General features: G+C 38.6%; 2 protein-coding genes and 1 non-coding gene across 12 annotated transcripts in view; 1 reads left to right on the top strand and 2 right to left on the bottom strand.

Moving 5' to 3' along the window:
- ST7L (suppression of tumorigenicity 7 like) overlaps nt 1–10,599 on the bottom strand; it is a 148,892-nt gene extending 138,293 nt beyond the window's left edge. For 3 of the 8 annotated variants that reach the window (XR_013159213.1, XM_077119879.1, XM_077119883.1), the window contains exons 1-2: nt 9,575–9,951; nt 7,714–7,796 (exon numbers count right to left, since the gene is read on the bottom strand). Coding sequence is in view for 6 of the 8 variants with exons in the window: in XM_077119879.1 (XP_076975994.1) it covers nt 7,714–7,796; nt 9,575–9,782 (291 nt within the window). In the remaining 2 variants the exon portion in view is untranslated. Of the gene's footprint in view, nt 1–7,713; nt 7,797–9,574; nt 9,954–9,994 lie in introns of those variants that run through there. The other 5 variants (XM_077119887.1, XM_077119885.1, XM_077119884.1 and 2 more) reach the window with 5 other exon arrangements.
- CAPZA1 (capping actin protein of muscle Z-line subunit alpha 1) overlaps nt 9,803–18,992 on the top strand; it is an 81,817-nt gene continuing 72,627 nt past the window's right edge. Inside the window, exon 1 of one of the 3 annotated variants that reach the window (XM_077119896.1) lies at nt 9,803–10,527. In XM_077119896.1, the coding sequence (XP_076976011.1) occupies nt 10,489–10,527 (39 nt within the window). In that variant the 5' untranslated portion in view covers nt 9,803–10,488. The remainder of the gene's footprint in view (nt 10,528–18,992) is intronic. The other 2 variants (XM_077119895.1, XM_077119894.1) reach the window with 2 other exon arrangements.
- Nucleotides 17,807–17,915, bottom strand: LOC143651060 (U6 spliceosomal RNA). The gene has a single exon (XR_013159809.1). It is a non-coding gene; the product is annotated as a U6 spliceosomal RNA (small nuclear RNA).

Raw genomic sequence — 18,992 nt, 5'->3', positions numbered from 1 at the left:
TTAAGTAGTAGAAGCCCATATTTAACTCCCAATTCAGTCATTTATAGGTGGATGCTTTGGGCAAGTCATTTAACCTCTCAGAGTCTCAATGTCCTCATCTATTAAATGTGGTTAAAAAGAATTATAAGAAATTTCCTTTTGAACAATAAAGTACGACACCAGTATTTGACATTATCAACACAGATTAAGAATCAGGTTGATTCCCATATCAAACCATTTAAAAATCAGGATATTCACCTCTTTATGTTCCCATGGTTTATTACTGTTATAGAAAGAGGGACCAAAAGAAGCTGTCTGAGATGAATTAGCAGACTGTTTTGTATTTGGACACCTCCAACCTTCCCAATTCCCTGTGCTGGGCTAACTCCTTTGAGTTTCAACTTAGATGGCACTTCCTCAGGGAACTTTTCCTTTTATTCCACAGAACAGAACAGGTGGCTGTGTTAGGCACTTCCATTGAATCTTTTTGTAGAAAACAGCTTTACTGAAATATAACTCACATACCATACAATTCACACATTTAAAGTGTATAATTCAATAATTTTTAGAATATTCAGAGATAAGTGCAAACATCACTACAGTCAACTTTAGAAAATTTTTATCACTGCAACAAGAAAGATAACCATACTCTTCAGCTATCATTCTCCTACAGCCCCTTCCCGTGCTGTCCACTCCCTACCCCCAACCCTATGCAACCACTAATCTACTGTCTGTCACTATAGATTTTCCATTTCTGGACTTTCCTATGAGTGGAATCACATAATATGTGGTCTTTTGTGACTGGCTTTCTTTACTTAGCACATTTTCAAAGTTTACCCATGTTGCAGTGTGTATCAGAACATCAAGCTTCATAGGATTTTGCGGTTTTCTTTCGGAGTAAACTTTCCACTTACAATAATCAGTTTAACAATCGGCTTTGTAGCTACTCCTCAAACCTCCAAGCATATACTTCCTTCTGGTAGAGATAAAACGTGCAGCATCTCTAGCTCTCTCAATTCCCTCAGACTTTCACTAAAAAAATCACCACCAAAAGTGAGGCATTCCTTTGCTACCCTATCCCGATACTTCATATGCTCTTCTCTGCTTCACATTTTTCCCTTAGCACTTTTCATACTGTTTATTTTACTTATGTATTTTTTATTATCTGTTCCCTCAATATAGTGTAAAATCCATGAAGACTGGGTTTTGTTTTGTATACCCTGGAAACAGTGTGTGGCACCCCATAGGCATTCAAAAAAAAAATGAATGAATTCATTCATTCAAACGAATGAATCAATGTCCATAATTAATTTCTAGACCAAATTCCATAGAGACAGAATCTACAGTTGCCTGCTTGCCAGAGTATTCTCAACATCTAGAACACTGCCTGATGCATAATAGGCTTTCCATAAATATTTTTCGAATGAATAAATCAGGCACTACCAGTTTAAAATGCTAGATCCATTTGAACAATTTTAAGTAAGTAGTTTTCTGTGTTTTGACTGCAAAATTACTTTAATACCTTCCTTCTCTTATTTATGAACCATTTCCTTTAAAAGTCAATTGATAGACTATTCTCCCACCAAACGTGGTGGACAAAATGCATTACTTTATTTAAAGAATAAAGAAATGCATCCACAACTACCTAAGAGATTATAATCTTTTTTAAAACTATTTGCTATGACTATAAACACAGCACACCATAAAAATAATCACTTTCCAAACCTTTAGAAATGTTGTTCATTAATAACAGAACAAATAAACGATATCAGGTACCAAGAATATGCTATCATTCTGCCGTACATCATGGCCCAACTACTGCATTCATTAAATGTTGCAACATTTACAGTAAAGTGTTAGAAAATAAAGGTATACCATTTCTTTTTATCATGCCAGTTGTGCTGGTTTGAAAGGAAGTATGCCCCCTAAGAAAAGCCATGTTTTGATATAAATCCCATTTCTAAAAGGTAGAATAATCCTTATTCAATACTGTATGTTTGAAACTAATGAGATCATCTCCCTGGTTGATGTGATTTAGTCAAGAATGGTTTTTAAACTGGATTAGGGGACGGCATGTCTCCACCCATTTGGGTGGATCTTGATTGGTTTATTGGAGTCCTATAAAAGAGGAAATATTTTGGAGAATGAGCGATTCAGAGAGATTCAGAGAGATTCAGAGAGAGCAGAGAATGCTGCAGCACCATGAAGCAGAGAGTCCACCAGCCAGCGACCTTTGGAGATGAAGAAGGAAAACGCCTCCCGGGGAGCTTCATGAAATAGGAAGCCAGGAGAGAAAGCTAGCAGATGATACCATATTCGCCATGTGCCTGTCCAGCCGAGAGAGGAGCCCTGACTGCATTCACCATGTGCCTTTCCAGATGAGAGAGAAACCCTGAACTTCATCGGCCTTCTTGAACCAAGGTATCTTTCCCCGGATGCCTTTGATTGGACATTTCTATAGACTTGTTTTAATTGGGACATTTTCTCGGCCTTAAATCTGTAAACCAGTAACTAATTAAATTTCCCCTTTTAAAAGCCATTCCGTTTCTGGTATATTGCATTCCAGCAGCTAGCAAACTAGAACAGATTTTGGTACCGGAGAGTGGGGTGCTGCTGCAGTTTGCAAATACCAAGCATGTTGGAGTGGCTTTTTAAATGGATATGGGGAAGATTCTGGAAGAGTTGTGAAAAGCTTGATAGAGAAGGCCTAGAATACTTTGGAGAGACTGTTGGGAGAAATGTGGACTCTAAAGATACCTCTGATGAGGCCCTAGACAGAAATGAGGCACGCGTTATTGTAGACTGGAAGGAAAGTGAGCCTTGCTTTAAAATGGCAGATAATCTGGCAAAATTGACTCGTGGCTTTGGCTGGAAGGCAGATTGTAAAAGCCATGAGCTTGTATATTTAGCAGAAGAGATTTCCAAATTAAGTGTCGAAAGTGCAGCCTGGTTTCTCCTCACAGCTTATAGTGAAATGCGAAAGGAAAGAGATAAGCTGAGAACTGAAATCTTGAGTAAAAAGAAACCAGAAATTGAGGTCCCGGAAAATTCTGGGCCTACAGAAAGGGAGACTACAGAGTATAGTGTAACCAAATGTGGAACCAGCCAGCCATTTCAGAGAAAGTCAGGATCGGACATGGAGTTATCCAGGAAAGATTTGTGGAAACTCCTTATGTCTGATGGGCATGATCCAAGACTACTGCATAGAAAGCCAACGAGAGTGCTGTGGGACCTGTATAAACAGAGCCGCTGCCAGTCTGGACTGAGGGGTTCAGAGAAGGGACACATTGGAGGGAAAATAACTTCAGAGGCAAAACCGTGGAGGCTGAGGTCTGAAGTCAAGAAGCCTCGGGCAAGGAGAGCGGACCCACCCAAGCACGTGGAGAGGGTGAGTTTGCCCCAAAGGCAGAGAATGGGCCTTCCACCTCATTGCAGTGGAAGAGTCATGCCGCCTCAGGCCTTGGAGAAGGTGAAGCACATTCCTTGGGGTTTGGGGGGAGCCTGGCTGCCACCACATGGAGGGGTTAAGTGTGTGCCCCGGAGATGGCAGAGAGCCCGGGTGCGGCCCCAATGCTTGGAGAGGGTGGAGCCGAGAGAAAGGTGGTCTCCCCAATATCCCCCAAGGTTGCATTCAGAGAGAGGCAGGCGTAGGCATTTGGAAAGGGTGGGACTGCCACTTTCTAAAGCCCTGAGGATAAATGACTCTCAGACTTTGAAATCTAATGGACTTTGCCCTGCGGGTTTTCGAAACTGTATGGGTCCGGTGACCCCTGTGTTCCTTCCTCCCTATGGAAATGTGTCTATGTATCCTGTGAATGTTCCTTCTTTGTATGTTGGCAGCAAATAACTTGTCATGAGTTTTCAAAGGTCCAGAGCAAATGGAGAAAATTTTGCCTTAGGACAGATCATGTCTGTAACTGACTTGATGAGATTTTATACTATCTCTAATTTTGTACTTCATTGTATTGCTACTGATAGGTAATTTCTGATATTGTTATGAAATTAATGTATTTTGTATATGGGAAAAACATGTCTTTTTTAGGGGCCAGAGGGTGGAATGTGCTGGTTTGAAAGGAAGTATGCCCCCTAAGAAAAGCCATGTTTTGATATAAATCCCATTTCTAAAAGGTAGAATAATCCTTATTCAATACTGTATGTTTGAAACTAATGAGATCATCTCCCTGGTTGATGTGATTTAGTCAAGAATGGTTTTTAAACTGGATTAGGGGACGGCATGTCTCCACCCATTTGGGTGGATCTTGATTGGTTTATTGGAGTCCTATAAAAGAGGAAATATTTTGGAGAATGAGCGATTCAGAGAGATTCAGAGAGATTCAGAGAGAGCAGAGAATGCTGCAGCACCATGAAGCAGAGAGTCCACCAGCCAGCGACCTTTGGAGATGAAGAAGGAAAACGCCTCCCGGGGAGCTTCATGAAATAGGAAGCCAGGAGAGAAAGCTAGCAGATGATACCATATTCGCCATGTGCCTGTCCAGCCGAGAGAGGAGCCCTGACTGCATTCACCATGTGCCTTTCCAGATGAGAGAGAAACCCTGAACTTCATCGGCCTTCTTGAACCAAGGTATCTTTCCCCGGATGCCTTTGATTGGACATTTCTATAGACTTGTTTTAATTGGGACATTTTCTCGGCCTTAAATCTGTAAACCAGTAACTAATTAAATTTCCCCTTTTAAAAGCCATTCCGTTTCTGGTATATTGCATTCCAGCAGCTAGCAAACTAGAACACCAGTATATTTTGAATGCTCAATCTAGAATGGTTTCATTCCCTTCTCACTCTAATGGAGCTACCAAGCAGTTAATTACATTCAAATGTGGCCCTAGTTTGGCTTCTACCATGTTTTGCTAAGATGAAACAAGTAAATTACACAAGCAGAAAATGTTTGTGACAGAAGAGGCAGAAGTACATTGGATCAAATTAGGGACAGTAATCACAAAGTGACAATAACAAATTGCCCTTTGCTATATGAAATGCAGGTGGTTTTTTAGGAATGAATATGATGTTAAAGGCTACTGAATTATCTCATCTTTTTAACATAAAGGAGCAATGATAATAATTGCTAATGTCTATCAAAAGCTTTCTATGAGATAGGTCCTTTACTTGCATCATGTCATTTAAGCCTCCTAACAACACATTTTTCAGATGAGGAAATACACACCAAGTTTAAATAACTCTGGTTTAAGTGGCAGAGCAGGGATTCTTATTCAGGTTTGTCTGACTTCAGAACTTCTAACCACTGTATCAACCAACTGCCTCCACCTGCCCCAGAAACATACTTCAGTGTATGTGTGTTTACAGGTTTGATAAGCCTAGGTGGCAAAATAAATTACAAACCCAATAACCTTTATTAATAAAAACCCATCGGTATTTCAAAGGCAATGAACCAGTTTAACCCTTAAGATGTTATTTGAATTTCCTAACTTTTGTACACTTAAAATCTGTTTTAAAAATAGTAAAAACAAAATTTTAAAATGGTTTTAGGGGAAATTAGGACTCAGAGAGTTTAAGTGACTTATTCAAAGTTATCACACTAAGAGGCAGGGTCACCAACCCTTCCGGTTCCAAGACCAAAGCTTTTCGCACTATATTAGCTATTTAAAGATAGTTATTTTCTTCATTTAGACTTTTATATGCTATTGGCAAAATATACTTAATTATGACTGGGTTTTATAAATCAATAAATTAAGGCTTATATTAACAAATAGTTTTATCCGGAATTCCTGAACAGTGTCTTTTTTTTAAGCCAAGAGTAAAATCCCTTTTTTGTCCAGCTTTTCACTTAAACAAAATGGGCAGAGTTAATCACTAAATATATCTATATAAAGCAGCAATACAAATACGATCATTTCTATTACAGCTGAAGAGCACCACCTAGAGATGAGAAAAAAGGACAGAAAAATTCATTGGCCAAGCAGCATAAAACTGCTTAAGATTTTTATCTGTAGCAGTATTTTTCCAAAGTTTACACTAGGGATGCTAATAGGAATTATAAAATAAAATTTTAAAATTTAATTAAAAATGAGCTCTTGGTCAAATAGGACAAGGAAAAACTGAATTACAGTTAAACTGGCTTCCCAGCTGCAAGTGGCATCACTGCTCTCCTCACTATGAGGGACATGATACACAGGGGTGAAAGTCTCCCTGGCAGCGTGGGTGATTACTCCCAGGGATGAGCCTGACCCTGGCACCGTGGGATCCACAATGCTATCCTGACCAAAATGGGAAAAAAGTGTAACAAATAAGGTATCAGTGGCTGAGAGAGCTCAAATAGAGAGGCTACACTGGAGAGTACTCTTAATGCAACCTTCAGTTAGACACTGCTACCTATCATAACTTGCCAAACCCCAACCAAAATCATTCCTGCCAATCTTACGGAACACCTAGATGTTATGTAAGATTCTTCAAAGTCTCCATGTACAAGGCTAACTTTCCAGAAACCTACAACCTCCAGATGGATCCCTGGAACTGATAAGTCCTGAAATGCAGAGGGGCCAGCCTCTTCAGAGCATCAACTAGGTCCATTCCCTTATCCCATATTTTCGACAATCCTTTCAACATTAAAAAGTTAGAATGGGCATAGCCCAAACATCCCTCAAGAGTGAGAGAAAGATCAAAGGTGATGGTGGAGTTATACAGAGAAGGTAGGGTAACAAATGAGTATGATTGCTGAATCATTATATTGATATTTCTTTTAGTCTCCAAATCTAAACTTGTGGAATTATAACCCATACCAAACTCTGAAATCTGTTCTATAATTAACTGTTGCAATGTGCTTTGAAATGTATTGCTTTTTTGTATGTATGTTATTTTTCACAAAAAAGAAAAAAGTCTATTGTGATGATTAATGCACAGCTATGTGAAAAGTAAATAAAAAGTAAAAAAAAAAAAAAAAAAAGAAAGGTTTAATTGGCTCCTTTATTGTGAACTTCTCAGAAAAATAATGGCCAAAATTCATTAAGTGCTCAGTCCGAGCCAGTCATGTTACAAGCTTTTACACATATTACCATATTTAGTCCTCATCAGCCTATGAAATGGAAACCATGATTACAGATGAGCAAATTAAGGCTTAAAAAGTTAATTAACTTGCTCAAAGTCACATACATACCAAGTAAGTGATGGGCAGCCTGGCTTCAAAACCTAGTCTTAAATACTCCAGAGACCATAACTGGCAGCCTAAAGGCTGAATTCAGGAGCAGGTAAATTTTTAGTCTGCTCAGTGTTGTCAACATTAAAATACTGGGAGATTCTATATAAAAATCGTATATCCAGATTTTTTAAAAAATCATTTGAAAAACTGGACGATCTGGGGATAGTGGAATGCAAATCTACATGGAAACAATTAGTTTTTATTCCTATTTTAGAAGGGGCATGCATTCGCCAGATTATTAAGTCCTCAAATTAAATAAGGAATAATTCTTATACCTTGCCTATTTTTGTTACCAAGCTAGGGTTCTGCAGACATTTTGTCTGCCACCCCTGCAGTACTGCATGTAATAAAGCCTTTAATATAGAAATGAATACTGACAGTTTCTAAGAGTGCTGAGGAAGATGCAGTTTTCCCCAAATTTATTTGAATAGGTAGCACTTTCTTCCAAAGGCTGAATACATTTTGGAAATGCTGAGCTATAAGCATTTATAATTATCATAACTATACAAAGGGATTTAGTCTTTGGATAAATACCAAAATGTGAATGAAGGAAATGGAAATTACTTACAAATATTAGTCCTGATATTAAAGATGACGTCCCTGTAAGTGCCACATAGAATTTGGGTGTCAGTGAATTTAAAAATACTGTCACTGTCAAAAGAAAAAAGAAACCAAAGTTTAAAAAATGCAAATTCAAAGTATTTAAATTAAAAATATGCAGGTGAGTTTATGGCTAGGGGGACAGAAGTAATATTAATATCTAGCATGAGATTCATTTGAGAAAGTTGTAATTTTTTAAAAAAGATCATTTAAATTCCCATCACTGTATATCTTAAAAATGAATTCGCACCCATAAAGGGTAACATTTTACACTATTGACTTGTTAAATAAGCAGCCCATCAAAATGAGATTCTTGAGCTTGCTCCTGAGAATAAAACTAAGAATTTATCGGTCATATTATGGACAGGAACTTCTGTTACTCTATAAGGGCAAGAAGCTAAACAAACATCCTTTCACAAAGGAGGTTTAAAACTACTTATTTTGGTGAGACACAAAACAGTGTCTCAAATTAGAATGATAGAATTCTGGCACAGTGAGGGTAGGAAATAGCGTATATACCTGGCATGTCAGAGAGACAAAAGAGCGCAAAGAGAAAAGCAATAAACTGAGAGCTCTCTGTCCCTGACTCATTGTGAAATCCAGAACCAGATTCTTCATGTCAAATAATTGTCTCATAAATTATTTTTTTTGGACACCGGACTTTACGAAGAAATAAAAATCTATCATAATGAAATATTCTCATCTCTATGGTATATCTAGTTAACATGAAGAAAAAGAATTAACTCAATAATTAACATTCAGAGGATACCAACCAGAATTAAGGATTTCATTCACCTGCTACAAAGAACAACCAATTAGCTCTTTCAAATAATCTAGGAAGGCCAGTTTATTTAACTGGTTTTAGTGTGTTAGTTACATCGGAATTTACATAATTCCCTTCTAAAAAGTACAAAATATTTCATAACATTATCTCAGTCTTTCATGTCATCTTATAGAAGAGGGGATAACTGCCTTCTCTTATTACAGAAAAACAAACTACTGCATTGATAAGCAAAGATATCACGTAACAGAAATATTTGCATATTGTTCTGGGGTGCTCTCAGAGCTCGAGTGGAAAATTGCAATGATACGGTGAGAGGCCCAAGGCCCCAACCACTTTATCCGTGGTACTGCTAAAGGACACTATCTACAGTATCCACAGATATTATCACTTCTTATGGGTCTTCCATATTCGGTCGAAACTACATTAACAAGCCCTCTACAAACGTTGCATGAACTAATGAACTGCTGTTTATGACTTACTTTCTGCATATTGCTTCATTATTTAAGATAAAGCCTACAACAAAAATATCACGAAAACTATTTCTTGGCAGGTCTATTCTAAAACATGAGAATGGTTCAATGAAAAGGCCATGGCCTTTTTTTTGTTTGTTTTTGTTGTCTGAATGTGAGTTCTTTGAGATCTCTGTTCATCTGTTTTTTGGATGTGGGCTTTCAGCTGGGTTACAGGAGACTCAATGGAATGATTTTGAGGGGATCCTATCAACGGTGGGATATGAATTCTGTAATCCAGTCTGAGAGGGCTCACTTCTGTATTACCACCTGCAGCATGTCAGGTGGTTTTCCTCGGGTAAACCAGGAAGGAAGAGAGAGGGAGGATCCTAAGAGCTCTAGGGAGGAGCCAGGAGCTCAGCTTAGGTTTCACAGCGAGGGGTTGCGGCTCAAGAGAAAAAGAATGCACTAGCCACGCATTATCCACTCATTCTTCAAAGCCCTCCAGTGACTACAGAGAATCTCTGCCCTTTGGCCCTCGCCCCGGCACCTATTCTGAATCCCTGCCCGTCCCTGGGGAGGTCTGGGCCTCTCACCCGCTGCCAAGTTCTCACACAGCCTCAGCGGGACCCTCAGAGCGTAAAGAAGCCCCAACCCCACCACGAACCACAGCGAGGCCCCAGTTCCCGCCAGCCCGGCCCGCAGCCGCTCCTTCCAGCCCAGCGACGAGCTCAGGCCCGGAGCAGATGCAGAAGGAGATGCTGCAGCAGTAGCGACTTGGCCCAAGCCGTCACCGTCCGCCATCTTGCCGTTTCCGCAGGCGCCGGGAGCTGGGGGGGCGGGGGAGAAGGGGAGGAAACCAGGAGCCGGGAATCCTGGGATAGTGGAGGACCTGAAGCTGGCCTATTTGAAGGTCGAGTCCTAGAGAACGGAGACGGATTTGAAAGGTGGAGGAATGTCCTAAGACTGAAGCTACAAATTCCTTCGGGGGTTGGGGAAGGGATGGATAGCGACACCTGTTCTGTCCACATCACTGGACAGAGATGTGACCCCGGAGTGGTGTTTTTGCCTACATAAGAGGTGAGGGTGATCTTTCACCCCATTCCTGGGGTTGGAAAAGCCATCGATCATTCCAGGATCCGAGCAGCGTTTAGCGCTTTGGACTCGGCTGCAACGGAGATCATTGGTGCCGGGAAATTTTACAGGAGTATAACTGCTATTTAGTCGGATGGACTTTAAAGCTCGTAACCCAAGAGCAGTTCAAACACGTCCCCAGCGTCGAAGAAATGAATGAGAAAATGGATGTAACTCAGAAAAATATTTCACTTAAAAACGACTTCCTGTACTACTGGCGCTCGGAACCACCACCTCCGCCCGTAACTAACATGGCGCTCCCTCCGTCGGCGTTTCCGGGCGGGTCCTTCGCTGGGCCCCCGCGGTAATTCCATCGCTCGGTTTTTTTCCCGGCCTGCCTCGCGCGGGTGGACGGGTTGGGCCAGAGGAGCCCAAGATGGCCGACTTCGAGGATCGGGTGTCGGACGAGGAGAAGGTAAGGGGTCCGCCTCTCTTTCTGTCTCTTTTTCTCTCAGGGAACAGGGGCCCGACCCGGCTGCGCTGGGAACCCTGGAAGTGTCCTCAGGTAATATAAGTTTATTGGCCCGTGCTGGTATAAACTCCACGCAGTTGGGACGCTTCCTTCTCAAGGGGTCTTCCTCTGCCTCACGGTGGCTCTATTTCCCCATTCCTCAACGCTCTCCTTTCCCTCCTGGGCCTGAGGCACAGCCCAGTAGCCTCCCTGCGAGGGTAGACACTCTTATTGAATCATGACTGTAGACACGTTTTTGTGATTATGGGAAAGGCATTGGTGATGTCGCGACAAATCAAGAAGCGGTTGTTATACTGTCTTCGGCTAGTAGGGTTCTCCCCATCCCCCCATTATTAGATATGATTGTGGCTAATTTAGGGCAAGTCACTTCCTGGTCAGGGTGGCCTCTTAACTTCCCTTTTGCTCCTCCTTCCTCAGGAAGTGATTTTGCTGTCACGACTCTTCGACAGAGAGATGTCCCCATGTGTTGTCCGCCTTACTGTATATCCATGTTTTCTCATATACTATCGGCTTTATTAATTCCTTGTAATAAAACGTGTAGGGTTTAGGGCATTTGCTTCAGAATCTAAACAACTATGTTTCCTGTACTTTTGGTTGCATATATGTAGTAGGTCTTACTTCTTCTTAGAGATAATTTTTGAAAAATAGTTTTCGGTTTCAGCTGTTTTTGTTAAAGAATAGCCAGCGGACCTTTGTAAAAGGCCAGAAAGATTTTACGTTGGCATATAAACCTCATGTTCTTACATTGAAGTCTGCACAGAGCATCCTACCTTCTTTATCTGATGTTTCACTGTGGTATCTGATTATAGTTGAATTTGTCGATGTGTAATTTGTGTATTTATTTTTAAAAAGTGTTAAATACAAAAGCATATTCTAGTTAGATGGAATAAATTTTTCCGAAAGCTGCATAACTTTCTTGACAATTCACCAGGCTTTTCAATAAATACATGATTTTAGGTCCTGTAGAAATTAGAAGTAACTCATTAGATAATTTGTCAGAATTGTGCACAGGAAAGGACAAGACTCATGTTTTTTGTTTCCCATAGCACCAGTTACAAAGTGTGCACCCTTGAATGCTCTGTAAATGTACCTGGGCTCTTTATTTTTTTATTTAAGAGATTTGGATAGGATGGGTGTACTGTTTATTAATCCAAGAGTCCCGCATACAAAATGGTATACCTACTTAATGGCATGCTATTTTGAAATGCTGAAAGATATGCTAAACATAAAAAAGCCATTGAACATTTTAGCATTAGTTTTCTCTTATGTGGAAATTCTCATAAATGTTAAATACAATTTGGGGAAAATAAAGGCATCGTATATGTGAATTTAGGCTGGAGAAAAACTGTAATAAAATGTTTATTCTAAGACAAATAGTTATGATTCATATAAAATTAAATTATGGTGAAAGTCAAGGCATAACAAAACCCCAACTTATGGCCCACTTATTTAAGCAAAAAAAAGTATTACAACAAAATTTCACTAAGAATTTAGATAACAATAAAACTTTGAAGTTTATTGTGCCCAAATGACATTTCATTGACCAATGTTGGGTTTTTGTCTTTGATGCTAGGTTAGAATGCTTTTTAAATTAAACTTATTATATATTTTTCAAAGTACAAATTAAGGTGCCCTTGAATATTGATAGTGTTTAATATTAATAGTCTTAATATTAATAGTCTCTGTTGTGTAAGATCTGTAACCAGTCTCATATTTTCCAGTATAGTTCTTCTGTGCTTAATTTTAACTTAGTAACATAAACTAGCACATCATTATTAGGTTAATCGACTCTCAAAAAGAGTTGACAAGTATTATATTCGATAAACAGTTTTTACATTAATGACCTCTTCATTAGTGTGAGTAATTAAAAGTAGATGTTATGGTAAAAATCTCACATAGCAAATCGATATGGAGTTACTTGACATTGTTAAGTCTTATTCCCAGATGGAGATGAAACTGATCCATTATCTGTTATGAATCTGTAAGTAAAAAGAAAGGGCTTTGACTTGTAAGATCTCATTAATTAGCTGTCTTTCAACTTCGTACCTGCTCTGTCTTTTCTTCTTTCAGATTGAATTCCACAATTTAGAAAGTATATCTCCAGTAAAGTCTTGTCTATATGAATGTGTTAGAATTCATGAACAATAAGTAACCTTTACATGGGATTTTTGGCCTGTTTGACTTTCCCAGCTAAGGCACAATTAAAAATTGATTTTAAAAATCAACATATTTTGTCTTAGTTTGTATTGTGTTCTTCTTAATGGAAATCAGAGTTTTTTCTCTTTTTAACTAAGACTTCAACTGCATTTGATTTGGGGTTTTTAAAGAATTTGTATGTCATGATTCTAAATATATCTTAATACTGCTTCTTGTTACATTTTTCTGAAAGCAGTACACCCTGAGATGCATTTGTTGATATTAGTCTCTGATTTCCTTTCGAGTATTTCTGTGAAAGCCAATAAAATCAACCATTCTCTTAACTAACTGCTGAAGTTTTTATGACTTTATAAAGAGGAAGTTGAATTTTTTAACTTCTGCATTGTTACCTGAAATGGTCATGATGAGCTGTCCAAACCAGGAAGTTGAAAGTATAGTAACTTGCGGAAATAAATGCTTTTAGTCTTATCCTCGAGTTCACAGTTTCTGAGAATGAACTAGACTCTTATGTTACTTAGTTCCAAATACTGAAGACCAAAGTGACAAGATACCTTATTTAAGAGCTTGAAATACGAGATGAGATACTTGTTTGGATTCTTTGCATCGTCTGTTTCCTTTATTTCGTGATTCAGCATTTTTGAAGCATAAATGCAAAGGTAATTTTAGGGCTGGAAAAAAATATGATATGTATATTTTTTACTGTTAGCCTAACTAGTAGAATATTTGTGTGCAACTTCAGAAATACCTAACTTAGAAGTGGATCTATATGCTTTAAGTTTAGTCAGTGATACTGTCTTTAAAAACATTCTTTTTCAAGAACCTAAGTATCAAAATTATTTAGGAGAGATGTAGAAAATATAAAAATGCAAGAATTTGAGGGCTATGCTGTGTTTCATAAAAATATTTGTGCTTTAAAACTGTATTTCCTTTATCAGATATTGCCTCCTTAATTTACTAGATAAGTTGTTGCCCTTAAAGGATGAATCCCCAAAACCTGCTTGACTTGGCTGCTTTCCAGTAAGTGACTGATTAGTATTAATACTGCCATTCTTTAATCATCACTTCTTTTCAGTTAGCTTTACTGTAACAAAATCCTTGAACAGGAGCATAAAGCATGAACTGTGCAAACTCACCTTGGTTAGGGGTGTAGATTTATTATAATTTCTGCCAGAATTTCTAGTTGTTTTATTAGGACCAGCCTTAATGCTAGGCAAAATAGTATAATTTGTCAGAAAATCCAAATCCCAGGTATGTATGATTCTGAACCTATGCTTTTTCACTATACTGTTTTTTCTATCTGTGAATGAAAATGCCAGAATAGAGGCACCCATTTAATGAATTATGAATAAGGTATTGTGATTTATCAGAAAAGAATGGTTCTAAGTATAATTTGGGTTCTCCCTTTTGTGCTTCCAGACAGCTGTACAATTTTGGAAAATCATTTAACTTCTCTGGGCCTCAGTTTCTTCAGGGAGATAGGGATAATTGTATCAAACAGATCCAGCAAAGTTTAATGAACTTAGTTCAAACTCTGATGGGGCGGGCCAGGATGATAGCTCAGCAGACAGAGTTCTCGCCTGCCGTGTCACAAACCCTAATTTGATTCCGGGTGCCTGCCCATGGAAAAAAAAGATGAAACTCTAATGATACATTAAAATGTTCCAGGAGGTCCTGTCATTGTCTCCTTTCTTGCATTTGCCCTCATAGTGAGACTATGAATTCCTTGGAAACTGAAGCCATGTCTTTACCTAGCATCTAGTATAGACAGGCTGTTGGTATGGTTTGAGAGAGATCATCGCTTCACTAATTTTTGTATTTCTGCAACTCAGGCCCCATCATTCTCTATAAATTCTCCTTTCCCCCAATTATTTCTAGGTATTTCTTGTCTTCAGGAGTGTGTCCACACTCTGGGTACCTCTTTGGGCATTCATTGTTATCTACTGAATACTTGATACTATCACTGCCATGTCAGTGTTAGGAACATTTGTCTTCCTTGTGAGCATTTGCTTAGTCATTCCCATAAAGCTGCAAAGCCTTATGCATAGCAAAGTACTATGTACACTTTGAGCCCTTAATGAAAGTATTTCATCTGCTGGGTAAATCCTCTCTAGAGCTCAGAAAAACACACATTCACGCACACTATAAGACCAGATATCATTCTAGTTCGCAAACTTTTGCAAAAAAAAATAATTCTCATATAGATTAGCTCATAACTAAAAACCTTGGATAAGAGAAATTAGTCATTATGCTGATGGCTGGAGATTTCTGAACTAGATTTTTTCTTTTTTCTTTTTTTGGTACATGGTCCAGGAATTGAACCTGGGTCTCCCGCATAGAAGGCAGGCATTCTAGCTACTGAACTACCCGTGACCCTGAACTAGATTATTTTTAATAACCGTTAACTATTATTTCTCCTCCCTTAATCAGGCCCCTCCTGCCTGCCTCTGTGGTTGTGCTCATCTAACCGCTATTATCTTTTTTTTTTTTTTTGCATGGGCAGGCACCTGGAATTGAACTTGGGTCTCCGGCATGGCAGGATTGCTATTATCTTTTAAAGTCACATAGGCTCAGAACCTTAGCATTATCTTTTTTACCCTTCACCTCTCCTTTCATGTTCATTTAGTATTCAAGTCCTGTAAATTCTTCCTGTCATTAAATTCTGTTTCTCCATTTCCATTAATTTAAAAAAAGACAATTTTAAGTATTAAGAACTATAATCACATGTTTAAAATTAAAATGGTACAAAAGGGCATGGTTTAAAAATCCCTTCCCACTCCTCTTCTACCAGTTCCCCTGAGGTAGCCAGTATTACCAATTTGGGTTTGTTTTTTTTAGGTCTTTTCTGTGCAAATACACATAAACTTTTCACTTAACAATATCTCTAACCTTGTCCACATTCCTTCTGCCATTGTCTTGATTTAGGACCATTTCTTATGCTTGAATTATTTTTACTGCTAGCATGCAACGCAAAGTGTCCCATTTTAACAACTTATATGTGAACAATTCAGTAATACCAATTACATTCACAATATTGCGCCACCGTCCATTGTCAAAATTAATTGTATCTGCTCAAATAGAAAATCTGTATCCATTAAGCAGTAACTCATCATTTTCCCCTAGTTCAGGGTAAATTGTAATGTACTTACTTTCTAACTCTAAATTTGCTTGTCTAGATATTTTATGTAAGTAAAATCATGCAATATTTGTCCTGTTGAGTCTGACTTATTTCCTTCAACAGAATGTCTTCAAGGTTTATCTATTTTATACAGACCACAAAATCATCATTACCAAGATACAGTGAATTCAGTTCTGACTCTTAACTTCACATTTAGGCCATATGCTATAGGTTAAGGGCAATTCTCTGCAAGATTGCCCTCCAGACACCAGCCACGATTTGGGGGCCCAGGCTATTTACATTTCTGACCAATTGGCCACAAATTAGGTATTCCCACCACTCTCTAGGATTTGATAATTTGCTGCATTGACTCTCAGAACTGGCTGAAGCAGCTATAATTGATATAGTTTTGTTGTAGTGAAACACAAACAAATAAGAAACCAGAAGAAAAGGTACATGGGGCAAAGTCTAAGAGGGTCTCAAATGTAAACTTCCTTGACCTCTCCATGTGGAGTTAAAGCACATCACCCTGTCTTCTCAATCATGGAAATGACCTGAGACTAGGAGTTTTTATGGGGGTTTCACTGCATAGGCATGATTGATGGAATTAATGCCCATGGAGTTGAACTCAATCTTGAGTCTCCCTCTCCCTGGAAGTCAGAGAAGTCTTGTTGGTGTTACTCTATCTGCCAATAAGATTGGTCTCAAAGCCCCAGCCCTCTAATTATTGATTAGTCTTTTTGGTGTACATCCCCCCTCCCCTCCCATGGCTCTATTAACTAATAAACTATCAGGTATTGGGAGGGAGGGAGCACCCTGAATGACAAAAGACATTCCTGTCACAGGAAATTACAAAGATTTAGTGGATGTCTCCCAGGAACTGGGAACAAAGACTATCCAAATTCTTTTTTTGTCGGTGAATAATAGTCCACTACGTCTATGTACCACTGTTTGTTTATGTATTCATCTATTTTTGGACATTTTGGTTGCTTCTACCTTTTGGCTATTGTGAATAATATGACTGTGAACACTGGTGTGCAAGTACCTTTTCAAGTCCCTAGTTTCAGTTCTTTGGGGTATATACCTAGAAGTGGAATTGCCAGTCATATAGTGAAACTTTGTTTAGCTTTCTGAGAAACTGCCAAACTGTTTTCCTCAACAGCTGCACCATTTTACATTCTTACCAACAATGTACCCAGGTTCCCATTTCTCTGTCCTTACCAACACTTGCTATTTTCTACTTTTTAAATAATAGTCATCCTACTGGGTCTCGTGGTTTTGATTTGCGTATCCCTAATGACTAATGATGCCAAACATCTTTTCATGTGCTTATTGACTATTGTTTATCTTCTTTAGAGAAATAGCTATTCTACTCCTTTGTCATTTTCTTTTTTTTTTTTTTTTTTTTCCATGGGCAAGCACTGCGGATTGAACCTGGGTCTCTGGCATGGCAGGCGAGAACGCTGCCTGCTGAGCCTCCATGGCCTGCCCTGCCCATTTTTTTTAACAATAATATTTTAATGCTCTTTTATCAGCAGTAACAGACGTACCACACTAGTGGTGATATGGGTCAGTAATAGTGGGGGATAAGGGATATGGGTTGCTTTTTGTGTGTGTTTTATTTTGTTTTTTCAGAATTAAAATGTTCCAAAACTGACCATTGTGATGAAAACATAATCATGTGATACACAGTGAACCACTGACTGTACACCCTGCGCAGACTGCATGATATGTAAATACATTCCAACAGAATTATTTAAAAAAATAGAGATGACTCTTTTTTTTTTGGTATTTGTGATCATAGCTGGAAACTAATACAGACCCCTTTTCTGTGGGCTCACTCAAATGGCTGAGTTTCTTCAAGGTGCTCAGTTGTCCTCCAAACCCTGGGTATTTGGACTTTCAATGTCTTCCTCAAGGTACTTTGTCTTGCCTAGACTGATATTTTTTAAAAATATTGAATGCTTCACGGATTTGTGTGTCATCTTAGCGAGGAGCGGCCATTCTAATCTTCTCTGTATTGTTCCAATTTTAGTAAATGTACTGCTGAAGCAAGCACTCCTTTGCCCATTTTCTAACTGGGTATTTGTCTCTTTATTTTAGGAATTTGCCTAATCTGTAGATATTCTTTCTTGATAATGTCATTTTCTCTTTTGTTCCTTGTGCTTTGATGTCACCCAAGAATATGTGGCCTAATACAAGGTTCTGAAGATAATTCAAGGGGTGCATGGGCCAGGGATTGAACCAGGGCCTCCCAAATGACAGGAAAACATTCTACCACTGAACCACCCATGCACCCTTTATTTTTAATAGCAATCTTAATTGTTCTCTCTGCCTCCATCTCCTTTCTGTCTGTATCTCACTAGTTTACCACAAATTCTTTACAGCTATAATGTATTATTAAATTTTGAGCAGTATGTAAAATTTATCTTTGATATAACGGCACATATGTTGGTAGAAAAGTGTCTGTGAGATAGCATGTGCATTTGATCATAGAATAAAGTGTAGGTGGGCGGGCCACAGTGGCTCAGCAGGCGAGAATGCTCGCCTGCTATGCCAGAGGACCCGGGTTTGATTCCCGGTGCCTGCCCTTGTAAAAAAATAAATAAATAAAGTGTAGGTCATGGTATAACACATAAACAAGAAGATACAGACTACCATGTCAGAGTGCATCAAAGAAAGATGGTGTGTTTATTGAAACCTGAGATAACCTTGCCTTGTGACTTTTTTATGCTTGTTTGTTTAGCATTTAGGTAACATTTGTATTTATTATATACTAGTTACTGTATGTGTATTAATCTCATAATATCCCTATTTGATGCTTATATTATCCCCACTTTACAGTTGACTAAATTGAGGCATACTTGAAATAAAAAAATACATATATAACCAAAGATGCAGAACTAATAAACAGGAAAGTGGATATGACTGTGATGCAGGCGGTTTGTTTCCAAAGCCTGTACTTACCCACTTTGCTATACTGATTCCTCTTAATATTTTTAAGATGGTGAACAAGTCTATAGAAACAATGACACTGTCCTAAACAGCAACCAACTTAGAGTGTAGTGATCTGGATTCTTTTATAGACGTGAAAACATTGGTGACTGCATTATAATTATCACTGAATAGCTTAGTG

The sequence above is a fragment of the Tamandua tetradactyla genome, chromosome 11 (assembly GCF_023851605.1).
Source record: "Tamandua tetradactyla isolate mTamTet1 chromosome 11, mTamTet1.pri, whole genome shotgun sequence".
Lineage (NCBI taxonomy): Eukaryota > Metazoa > Chordata > Mammalia > Pilosa > Myrmecophagidae > Tamandua > Tamandua tetradactyla.
This window is presented reverse-complemented; position numbering and strand designations above follow the sequence as displayed.